Source organism: Acipenser ruthenus, chromosome 35 (genome assembly GCF_902713425.1).
Source record: "Acipenser ruthenus chromosome 35, fAciRut3.2 maternal haplotype, whole genome shotgun sequence".
In the NCBI taxonomy this organism is placed as follows: Eukaryota; Metazoa; Chordata; class Actinopteri; order Acipenseriformes; family Acipenseridae; genus Acipenser; species Acipenser ruthenus.
The window spans coordinates 12,206,093-12,218,460 of NC_081223.1; the positions used below are offsets into that span (position 1 = coordinate 12,206,093).

Sequence of the window (12,368 nt, forward strand, 5' to 3'; positions counted from 1 at the left end):
GGCTGGAGCGTGAATCGGTACTGACTTTCAGAGACTTACCAAGCGGATGCAGGTCTGCGGTTGGATCTCGTTCAGTGAAACCGCGTCTTCTTGACTCGAGGGGGCGCCAGGCGAGCTGCGGGCCACGTTGCCGGGGGAGACGATGGGGGTTCTGTTCCGATCCGGTTCTGTGTTTGCAGGCTTGTGCACCTCCACCCCGACAAACCTGCGCACGAACCAGGAGGGGAAACAAAAAAAACATTTAAGACACAGCCAGGCTGCAAACGCAATACCTTACAGGAGACGGTGGGGGCGTGTTACTGCAGCACACGCGCGATCCTGGACAAAAAAACGTCTATTTGAAAGCACCAATTCCGGGACAGAAACAAGTCAAGTCCAAGATACTGAACAAGAAACAGATTACTGGATTATTGTGATGGAGCTCTCTGCAGAAATCAGGGTGAGGGTCTCTGGTGTGGATCGGGGGGCTGATTCACCGTTCAGAGTGAATGAAGAAACAGCTGCTTGGGTTTGTGATGATTTCATGCTGCTTTTCTGAGACTCTGTGGAGATCAGCGATCCACACAAACCCAAGCAGCTGTTTCTTCATTCACTCTGAATGGCTCGCTCCCAATAAATCGAATGATGGGTTAGGGCAGCACTAGTTACCAGGTCTGCATGCATAGCTCTGGCCATAAGTTATGCAGGAGGCTGTGTGGTCCAGTGGTTAAAGAAAAGGGCTTGTAACCAGGAGGTCCCCGGGTTCAAATCCCACCTCAGCCACTGACTCATTGTGTGACCCTGAGCAAGTCACTTCACCTCCTTGTGCTCCGTCTTTCGGGTGAGACGTAGTTGTAAGTGACTCTGCAGCTGATGCATAGTTCACACACCCTAGTCTCTGTAAGTCGCTTTGGATAAAGGCGTCTGCTAAATAAACTAATAATAATATAGAATGAACTCACGCAGCTTCACAGAATCCAATGAAAGCTTTTTTTTTTTTTTAAATTAATGTCTCAATCTTAAAATTCTAGGTGATGCAAAACTTTTGTCCAGAGCTGTGGACAGATGCATCCCTTTGGCGGGAGCCGGTGTAACCCCTGACCTCTGTGTGGGGGAGTGCAGCCCCTCGCTCCCCAGGGAGGAGCTGGACAGCGTGGTCGTCACGGAGACGCTGGCAGCTTCGTCTAGGACAAGGGTCCTCGGGAGCAGGTCCGGGGGGCCAGAGTGCATGCCTGATTAAAAACAAAACAAAATGGATTGTTCAAATTTATTGCACCTACCTGATCATTTCAATAATAATAATAATAACACTACTAAATACAATATGAACTAGGATGCTATGTATAATAATAACACTACTAGAATACAATATGAACTAGGATGCTATGTATAATAATAACACTGCTAGAATACAATATGAACTAGGATGCCGTGTATAATAATAACACTACTAGAATACAATATGAACTAGGATGCTGTGTATAATAATAACACTACTAGAATCCAATATGAACTAGGATGCTATGTATAATAATAACACTGCTAGAATACAATATGAACTAGGATGCTGTGTATAATAATAACACTACTAGAATACAATATGAACTAGGATGCTCTGTATAATAATAACACTACTAGAATCCAATATGAACTAGGATGCTATGTATAATAATAACACTACTAGAATACAATATGAACTAGGATGCTGTGTATAATAATAACACTACTAGAATCCAATATGAACTAGGATGCTGTGTATAATAATAACACTACTAGAATACAATATGAACTAGGATGCTGTGTATAATAATAACACTACTAGAATACAATATGAACTAGGATGCTGTGTATAATAATAACACTACTAGAATACAATATGAACTAGGATGCTGTGTATAATAATAACACTACTAGAATCCAATATGAACTAGGATGCTCTGTATAATAATAACACTACTAGAATACAATATGAACCAGGATGCAGCCAGTTAGGATCCCTGGTTTCTACGCAGTCTCTTCTCTGGTTTTGTACCCACCTGGTTCCACCTCAGCCTCGGTAGTGACCTGCTGGAAGTGAGGCTGGTACACCAGCCTGCCCTCGACACCCGACTGGGGGGGTACGGAGGAGCCAGCGGCCCCCGAGGCACCTGGGGGGGCCCTCCGCGTGCCGGTCATGCCCCCACTCCGGCTCTTCTTCGAGGGGGAGGGCTTCACTACATAGAGAGAGAGAGAGAGAGAGAGAGAGAGAGAGAGAGAGAGAGAGAGAGAGAGAGAGAGAGAGAGGAGAGACGCTTCAGTTTGGGCTAAGCCAATGACGGATAGAGAAACCCCCCCCGCACACATCCTTCACCCTACAGAGTTAAAAATGTATACACAGGCATGGGAATCAGACTCCTATTGCACAGCAGTGTGATCCAGTCCAGGTTTCACTGCTCTCAGCTTGATCAGCCCCAGTGTGTCTAGCTAACAAGCTCAGGTGTGTCTGATTATTAAACTCCTAGTGAAACCAGGACTGGATCACACTGCTGTGCAACGGGAGTCTGATTCCCATCCCTGTATTCTGCCATTCTGTCTGAATGACACCAATAGTCATTTAGCAGAGGCTTTTAACCAAAGCGACTTACAGAGACTAGGGGGGGGGTGAACTCTGCATCATCAACAACTGCTGCTGCTGCTGCTGCAGAGTCACTTCCAGTAGGAGCTCTGTTTTAAGCCTCATTTTAATAAATGTATTGATGTGTTATTAATGTAGACTGCCCCCGGGTATTTCACTGGTTCAGGAAATGGACCCCCCCTCGGCGCCCCCCCCCATCCATAAACCACAGCGGCGGCAGCAGCAGCTTACACGGGATCTTCTTGAAGACGGAGCTGCACATGAACCTCTGGAATCGTTCTGCATAGAACCCGGGTCTGTGCACCGAGACCGTGTCCTGGGGAGAAACAATTAAACACAGCACGTCAATTAAACACAGTGCAGAACGTCATCTGGAGAAGAAAATGCAATGAAAACCAAAAAAAAAAACCATACAAGTGACGCCGAGGATCGAATAGGAAGACACATTAATATATATTATTATTATTATTATTATTATTATTATTATTATTATTTATTTCTTAGCAGACGCCCTTATCCAGGGCGACTTACAATTGTTACAAGATATCACATTATTTTTTACATACAATTACCCATTTATACCGTTTTACTGGAGCAATCTAGGTAAAGTACCTTGCTCAAGGGTACAGCAGCAGTGTCCCTTACCTGGGATTGAACCCACGACCCTCCGGTCAAGAGTCCAGAGCCCTAACCACTACTCCACACTGCTGCCCATTTATTATTATTATTTTATTTCTTAGCAGACGCCCTTATCCAGGGCGACTTACAATTGTTACAAGATATCACATTATTTTTACATACAATTCCCCATTTATACAGTTGGGTGTTTTTTACTGGAGCAATCTAGGTAAAGTACCTTGCTCAAGAGTACAGCAGCAGTGTCCCTTACCTGGGATTGAACCCACGACCCTCCGGTCAAGAGTCCAGAGCCCTGACCACTACTCCACACTGCTGCCCATTTATTATTATTATTTTATTTCTTAGCAGACGCCCTTATCCAGGGCGACTTACAATTGTTACAAGATATCACATTATACATTATTTCACATTATACAGATATCACATTATTTTACATACAATTACCCATTTATACAGTTGGGTTTTTACTGGAGCAATCTAGGTAAAGTATCTTGCTCAAGGGTACAGCAGCAGTGTCCCTTACCTGGGATTGAACCCATGACCCTCCAGTCAAGAGTCCAGAGCCCTAACCACTACTCCACACTGCTGCCCATATATTATATGTATTTTTCTTAAGTGTTTCATTTACCCCGTCATGCACCAGTGCCTTCCACGAATGCTCCAACTTCTTAATAAGCCTAAAAAAAAAAAATAATAATAATACAATTAGTTTTTTTTTACTGCAGAAATTCTACACCCAGACCTCCAGAGGAAGGTGAAAGGCAGGAGTGAGAGGCTTGTGAATTAGCCGTCCGTCTCTCTGTCCGTCCGTCTCTCTGTCCGTCCGTCTCTCTGTCCGTCCGTCTCTCCGTCCGTCCGTCTCTCCGTCCGTCCGTCTCTCTCTCCGTCCGTCTCTCTCTCCGTCCGTCTCTCTCTCCGTCCGTCCGTCTCTCCGTCCGTCTCTCTCTCCGTCCGTCTCTCCGTCCGTCTCTCTCTCCGTCCGTCCGTCTCTCCGTCTGTCTCTCTGTCCGTCCGTCTCTCTGTCCGTCCGTCTCTCCGTCCGTCCGTCTCTCTCTCCGTCCGTCTCTCTCTCCGTCCGTCTCTCTCTCCGTCCGTCTCTCTCCGTCCGTCTCTCTCTCCGTCCGTCCGTCTCTCTGTCCGTCCGTCTCTCCGTCCGTCCGTCTCTCTCTCCGTCCGTCTCTTTGTCCGTCCGTCTCTCTGTCCGTCTGTCCGTCCGTCTCTCTCTCCGTCCGTCTCTCTCTCCGTCCGTCTCTCTGTCCGTCCGTCTCTCCGTCCGTCCGTCTCTCTGTCCGTCCGTCTCTCTGTCCGTCCGTCTCTCTGTCCGTCTGTCCGTCCGTCTCTCTCCGTCCGTCTCTCTCTCCGTCCGTCTCTCTCTCCGTCCGTCCGTCTCTCTGTCCGTCTCTCTGTCCGTCCGTCTCTCTGTCCGTCCGTCCGTCCCTCCGTCCGTCCGTCTCTCTCTCCGTCCGTCTCTCTGTCCGTCTGTCTCTCCGTCCGTCTCTCCGTCCGTCTCTCTGTCTGTCCGTCTCTCTGTCCGTCTCTCTGTCCGTCCGTCTCTCTGTCCGTCTCTCTGTCCGTCTGTCTCTCTGTCCGTCCGTCTCTCTGTCCGTCTCTCTGTCCGTCCGTCTGTCTCTCTGTCCGTCCGTCTCTCTGTCCGTCTCTCTGTCCGTCCGTCTGTCTCTCTGTCCGTCCGTCTCTCTGTCCGTCTCTCTGTCCGTCTCTCTGTCCGTCCGTCTCTCTGTCCGTCTGTCTCTCTGTCCGTCCGTCTCTCTGTCCGTCTCTCTGTCCGTCTCTCTGTCCGTCTCTCTGTCCGTCTGTGGAAATGTAATTCCCTGAAGGGTCAGGAGCAGGCGGCCCCTCACCTGTAGGACTGCAGTATGTCGATGATGCCGATGTAGATGAGGAGTCGCTCCCCCTTGGAGTTTCGAGCCGGGATGCCTCCCATCCTGCAACGGGACAGCAGGAAGCGAGTCAGAAACAAGCGCAGCTAGAATTCGTCTTTTATTTAAATGTTTAGAAAGTTTAAAAAACAGGTTTGTGTGCCCCAGCCCTTCGGATGAGACGTAAAACAAACGAGCTCCTATTGGAAGTGACTCTGCAGCAGCAGCAGCAGCAGTTGTTGATGATGCAGAGTTCACCCCCCCTAGTCTCTGTAAGTCGCTTTGGATAAAAGTCTGCTAAATGACTAATAATAATAATAATAATAATTAATAATAATACTCAAACACAGACTGCAGATCACAGATCACACAGAACCAGGGTTGGGTTCTCAGTTCTCATTAAATCAATTCCAGAACACATCACCACTGATCAGGATTATCAATTAGCAGCAGCGTGGTGTTAAAACGAGCTTCTCGCAAGAGTGGAAGCGAAGTCACTTGGACTGAAGAAGTCGTTGTTTTCTTGGTTCAGTTATTTGTCTGGTGTCTTCTGCAAACATTCGGGCTGGTTAATTGTATCGTAACAACTCAAATACTGCGTGGGTGTTTTTTTTTTTGTTTTTTTTAATTTTTAATAGGTTAAATTAATGCCCCTGAATTAATAACATTTTCTCTCTTTCTTTGAACCCCCCCCCCCCCTCGCTGCGCACACTCACTGGTCGTCCGTCTCCATGGTGCGTCCCTCCAGCCCCTCCCCCTGGATGGACTCCATGGCGGTGGAGTACAGCGCTTTCTGCCCCACTGGCTTGCGCTGGTCGGTGGAGACCCCCCCCTCCAGCCTCCCCCGGGCCGCCTGGGCCTCCCGCTCCCTCCGCGCCGCGTCCAGGTTGTGCACCCCGAGCAGCAGGCTGTAGTCCATGATCTTGAAGCTCTGCAGCACCTGGGAAAGGGAGGGTTTGGGGGGCGGGGGCAGAAAAACACAGCAGCGTGAGAACAGAGACAAAACACACAGAGAGAGAGAAAACACACAGAGAGAAAACACAGAGAGAAAACACACACAAACACAGGGAAAACACAGAGAGAAAACACACACACACACACACACACACAGACACACAGAGAAAACACACAGAGAGAAACACACAAACAGAGACAACAGATACAAACACACACACACAGACAGACAGACAACACATAGGAGACAAAACACAAACACACACAGACAGAAAAGACACACACACACACCGTCTTAGTTTCCAACCCTGGTTAACCAGTGGCACAGATCTCTTTCCTCTTTCCCCTCCCACTTGGCAGTCCCACTGCATGGTCTTGCACAGCACTCTCTCTCTCCCCCCTCTCCCCTCCCTCTCCTCACCAGGCAGTCCAGCTGCATGGTCTTGCACAGCACTCTCTCTCTCCCCCCTCTCCCCTCCCTCTCCTCACCAGGCAGTCCAGCTGCATGGTCTTGCACAGCACTCTCTCTCTCCCCCCTCTCCCCTCCCTCTCCTCACCAGGCAGTCCAGCTGCATGGTCTTGCACAGCACTCTCTCTCTCCCCCCTCTCCCCTCTCTCTCCTCACCAGGCAGTCCCGCTGCATGGTCTTGCACAGCACTCTCTCTCTCCCCCCTCTCCCCTCCCTCTCCTCACCAGGCAGTCCAGCTGCATGGTCTTGCACAGCACTTTCTCTCTCCCCCCTCTCCTCACCAGGCAGTCCAGCTGCATGGTCTTGCACAGCACTCTCTCTCTCCCCCCTCTCCCCTCTCTCTCCTCACCAGGCAGTCCCGCTGCATGGTCTTGCACAGCACTCTCTCTCTCCCCCCTCTCCCCTCCCTCTCCTCACCAGGCAGTCCAGCTGCATGGTCTTGCACAGCACTCTCTCTCTCCCCCCTCTCCCCTCCCTCTCCTCACCAGGCAGTCCAGCTGCATGGTCTTGCACAGCACTCTCTCTCTCCCCCCTCTCCTCACCAGGCAGTCCCGCTGCATGGTCTTGCACAGCACTCTCTCTCTCCCCCCCTCTCTCCCCTCTCTCTCCTCACCAGGCAGTCCAGCTGCATGGTCTTGCACAGCACTCTCTCTCTCCCCCCTCTCCCCTCCCTCTCCTCACCAGGCAGTCCAGCTGCATGGTCTTGCACAGCACTCTCTCTCTCCCCCCTCTCCTCACCAGGCAGTCCCGCTGCATGGTCTTGCACAGCACTCTCTCTCTCCCTCCCTCTCTCCCCTCCCTCTCCTCACCAGGCAGTCCAGCTGCATGGTCTTGCACAGCACTCTCTCTCTCCCCCCTCTCCCCTCCCTCTCCTCACCAGGCAGTCCAGCTGCATGGTCTTGCACAGCACTCTCTCTCTCCCCCCTCTCCTCACCAGGCAGTCCCGCTGCATGGTCTTGCACAGCACTCTCTCTCTCCCCCCCTCTCTCCCCTCTCTCTCCTCACCAGGCAGTCCCGCTGCATGGTCTTGCACAGGGCGTTGTGCATGTCAGAGTCCAGGAAGAGCCCGTCCGGGATGTCCTGCAGGAAGTCCAGGTCCTTGAAGGTGGGCAGCTTCTTGTCGCGCTCCTTGGCCGAGGCTCTCCTCTTGCAGGTGGAGCCCTTGAGGTCGTACTTGAGGTGCATGCGGACCGAGCGAGGCAGCAGGTTATTCATCACCGCGATCCGGATGTTCTTCCCCCCGGCCTGGACGCAGTACAGCCCGTAGAACTTGGGCAGCAGGGTCCGCTTGTTCTGGTTGAGGTTCTGAAAGAGGGGGGCGAGGCAGCGGGGGAGTTAAAACGCGGCTTCCAGATTAAAAGGCAGGTTTTTATTATTTATTTATTTGTTTATTTTTTGGTTGGAAGTCGCGTCAACTCAAGAATTGGCAAGCGTGTTAAATTAAAACAATACATCCAGCAAGCTATCGATCTATCTAGCAATCCATCTAGCTAGCAATCCATCTAGCTAGCAATCCATCTAGCTAGCTATCCATCAAGCTAGCAATCCATCTAGCTAGCAATCCATCTAGCTAGCAATCCATCTAGCTAGCTATCCATCTAGCTAGCAATCCATCTAGCTAGCTATCCATCTAGCTAGCTATCCATCTAGCTAGCTATCCATCTAGCTAGCTATCCATCTAGCTAGCTATCCATCTAGCTAGCAATCCATCTAGCTAGCAATCCATCTAGCTAGCAATCCATCTAGCTAGCAATCCATCTAGCTAGCAATCCATCTAGCTAGCTATCCATCTAGCTAGCAATCCATCTAGCTAGCAATCCATCTAGCTAGCAATCCATCTAGCTAGCAATCCATCTAGCTAGCTATCCATCTAGCTAGCTATCCATCTAGCTAGCTATCCATCTAGCTAGCTATCCATCTAGCTAGCAATCCATCTAGCTAGCTATCCATCTAGCTAGCTATCCATCTAGCTAGCTATCCATCTAGCTAGCAATCCATCTAGCTAGCTATCCATCTAGCTAGCAATCCATCTAGCTAGCTATCCATCTAGCTAGCTATCCATCTAGCTAGCTATCCATCTAGCTAGCAATCCATCTAGCTAGCTATCCATCTAGCTAGCAATCCATCTAGCTAGCTATCCATCTAGCTAGCAATCCATCTAGCTAGCTATCCATCTAGCTAGCTATCCATCTAGCTAGCAATCCATCTAGCTAGCTATCCATCTAGCTAGCTATCCATCTAGCTAGCTATCCATCTAGCTAGCAATCCATCTAGCTAGCAATCCATCTAGCTAGCTATCCATCTAGCTAGCAATCCATCTAGCTAGCAATCCATCTAGCGAGCTATCCATCTAGCTAGCTATCCATCTAGCTAGCTATCCATCTAGCTAGCAATCCATCAAGCTAGCAATCCATCTAGCTAGCTATCCATCAAGCTAGCAATCCATCTAGCTAGCAATCCATCTAGCTAGCAATCCATCTAGCTAGCAATCCATCTAGCTAGCTATCCATCTAGCTAGCAATCCATCTAGCTAGCAATCCATCTAGCTAGCTATCCATCAAGCTAGCAATCCATCTAGCTAGCAATCCATCTAGCTAGCAATCCATCTAGCTAGCAATCCATCTAGCTAGCAATCCATCTAGCTAGCAATCCATCTAGCTAGCAATCCATCTAGCTAGCTATCCATCTAGCTAGCTATCCATCTAGCTAGCTATCCATCTAGCTAGCAATCCATCTAGCTAGCTATCCATCAAGCTAGCTATCCATCTAGCTAGCAATCCATCTAGCTAGCAATCCATCTAGCTAGCAATCCATCTAGCTAGCTATCCATCTAGCTAGCAATCCATCTAGCTAGCAATCCATCTAGCTAGCAATCCATCTAGCTAGCAATCCATCTAGCTAGCAATCCATCTAGCTAGCAATCCATCTAGCTAGCTATCCATCTAGCTAGCAATCCATCTAGCTAGCAATCCATCTAGCTAGCAATCCATCTAGCTAGCAATCCATCTAGCTAGCTATCCATCTAGCTAGCAATCCATCTAGCTAGCAATCCATCTAGCTAGCTATCCATCTAGCTAGCTATCCATCTAGCTAGCAATCCATCTAGCTAGCAATCCATCTAGCTAGCTATCCGGCTATCGAGCTATCTTCAAATTTGAAAAAGGAAAACTTCTCTGTAGCAAAAAGTATAAAATCAAAAAGAAAAAGGTCATGCATGTTCACAAAAAAGTGAATTGATAAATTATATCAGTGACGTTTCTATCTATATTTATCTACACACACACACACACATATACATTTACAAAACCATCGATACACACAAAAAAGGAAATAATAAAAATCGACAGTGCCATTATAAGCAAATATTTCACAAATGAAGCATGCAGAGTCACTTCCAATAGGAGCGCGTTTGTTTTACGTCTCATCCGAAGGACGGAGCACAAGGAGGTGAAGTGACTGGCTCAGGGTCACGCACACACACACACACGCGCACACACACATGCGCACGCACACGCGCACACACAGCGAGTCGCTGGCTGAGCCGGGTCTGAACCTCCTGGTGTCGCTCCAGCCCCCTTTTCTTTAACCTCTGGAGCGGATAACTCGTCTCATTGGCTCCTGGCCGCTCACTCACCATGTAGTATCCAGGAAGCAGCTTCTGCAGAAATTCCGCCTCCTTGTGCTGCACCGTCTTGATAATGAACTCGTCATCGCTGGAGACGTAGAAGACGGAGCCGCTGGCTCCCGAGTTAGAGAGCTCGATCAGGGCCTCGTTACACAGGGAGTACTGGAGGGGGAGAGACCAGCAAGCATCTTTATATACGGGTCTGTTTTATTTGAATATGTTTGTACCTTTTTTTTTTAATATATATTTAATTTCCTGTATTCATTTGTATCTTTATTGGTATTAATGTATTTTGGAATTGCTTTGGCAATACTTTTGCTGCAGTCAAAGCATCTTAGAGAGAGGGAGAGAGAGAGATAACTGAAAAAAATGTAATAATAATAATAATAATAATAATAATAATACTAATCGCTGTGCACTGACCAGGTAGTCGTCCGGTCTGATTCCGAAGAGCTCTCTGAAGTAGCGGAAGGCGATTGGTGCGTATGTCTTGAACTGGAAGTCGCTGTAGTGATGCGCTGGGGTCAGGTTACTGCCCTCGCTGGGGGGGGGGGGGGGGGGGGGGAACATTAATAAATACAAACATTAACACACAGCAGCAGCACAGACACATTCACAAACTATTATTATTACAAATCACTGTCAGGCATTTACAGTATCTTTCTTTCAACCAAAACTCGTTTCGCTGGTATGAGGCTAGTGAATTATTATTATTATTATTATTATTATTATTTATTACAAGATATCACATTATTTTTACATACAATTACCCATTTATACAGTTGGGTTTTCACTGGAGCAATCTAGGTAAAGTACCTTGCTCAAGGGTACAGCAGCAGTGTCCCCCCACCTGGGATTGAACCCACAACCCTCCGGTCAAGAGTCCAGAGCCCTAACCGCTACTCCACACTGCTGCCCTAATTAGTCAGCTGTCTGTCTGTCTGTCTGTGCCACCTAACACCCCCACCACCCCCCCAGATTGGAACCCAGCCCTCCAGAGGAAGGTGAAAGGCAGGAACGAGATGCTGGTGGATTATTAGCCCCTCTGCAGTGCTATGGCGCAGTCGTCCCCCGTCCCCCGTCCCCTCTCACCCCGGGAAGAATATTGTCTCCACGACTTCAAAGTCCTGCATGAGCACGTCCCGCTCCGCCTTCTGACTCAAGCTGCCCACGGTGTGAGTGATGCCCAGCTGAATGGCCCCCTTCAGGGCTGAGGAGGTGGTCTGCACAGGGGGGGGGTAGGAGGAGGGGAATAAACCAATACATAAAAAAAACATTGATTAAAATTCAATTCGTTAAACTAATTCATAAAAAAAAAAAGGTTTGCTAAGGTTGAAACTCGCTGCCAAAAGAAAAAATACATTATTTTTTTTTTTTTTTGGTTTGTCTGTGTTATTTATTTATTTATTACCACCCTATACCTACAGAACCAGTTCAAACAAAATGCTGGATTCCTGTATCCTGTCGCTGTCTTCTCTATAAAAACCTCCTTCAACTATCTATCTATCTATCTATCTATCTATCTATCTATCTATCTACAGGGATGGGAATCAGACTCCCGCTGCACAGCAGTGTGATCCAGTCCTGGTTTCACTGGGAGTTTAATAATCAGACACACCTGAGCTTGTTACCTAGACACACTGGGGCTGATCAAGCTGATAGTAAAACCTGGACTGGGTGACTCTGCTGTGCAATAGGAGTCCGATTCCCAGCCCGGCATGCTTGGGGGGGGGGGGGGGGGGACGTAGCCCGTGTGAACTCTGACCTTCTTGTACGTCGTTTCCCCAGTCGGGTCGACTCCTCTGTGTCCGAGCCTCTTCATTGACAGCTGGCTGTGCAGTCCGGAGGAGCTCGGTCCCTGCAGAACAGAACCACAAAACCGGGCCTCAGAACTTCCCTCTGTGAGGTGTGTTCTTTCGAGAGACACTAAAACAAATGCAGCCAATTTCAAGCACCTCATACGGGGACAGATACAAAAAAATTTAAAAAAATAAAAAAAATCCCTTCTCTTCTAGTCTTTACAGCTCTGGCCAAAAGTCTTGCATCACCCTATAGAAAGAGAATGAGGTTTCTGTATTCCTGTCTCTTACCTCTGTAGCAGTCATTTTCCTAGACCCAGAAGATCCTGCAAAAGAGACACAGAAAATGAATCAAACTCAAAAGGATTATAATAATAATCCAATCAGAAGTTTTTTTTGTTTTTTTTTTTAA

At 48.3% G+C, this 12,368-nt stretch overlaps 1 protein-coding gene across 1 annotated transcript in view; it reads right to left on the reverse strand.

Moving 5' to 3' along the window:
- Positions 1–12,368, reverse strand: part of LOC117970665 (putative PIP5K1A and PSMD4-like protein) — a 38,389-nt gene that overhangs the window by 21,705 nt on the left and 4,316 nt on the right. The window contains exons 2-14 of the mRNA XM_059007425.1: positions 12,248–12,282; positions 11,923–12,015; positions 11,250–11,380; positions 10,581–10,698; positions 10,167–10,319; positions 7,538–7,837; positions 5,826–6,049; positions 5,092–5,175; positions 3,861–3,909; positions 2,825–2,909; positions 2,016–2,192; positions 1,082–1,211; positions 40–205 (exon numbers count right to left, since the gene is read on the reverse strand). Of these exons, the coding sequence (XP_058863408.1) occupies positions 40–205; positions 1,082–1,211; positions 2,016–2,192; positions 2,825–2,909; positions 3,861–3,909; positions 5,092–5,175; positions 5,826–6,049; positions 7,538–7,837; positions 10,167–10,319; positions 10,581–10,698; positions 11,250–11,380; positions 11,923–12,015; positions 12,248–12,282 (1,745 nt within the window). The remainder of the gene's footprint in view (positions 1–39; positions 206–1,081; positions 1,212–2,015; positions 2,193–2,824; positions 2,910–3,860; positions 3,910–5,091; positions 5,176–5,825; positions 6,050–7,537; positions 7,838–10,166; positions 10,320–10,580; positions 10,699–11,249; positions 11,381–11,922; positions 12,016–12,247; positions 12,283–12,368) is intronic.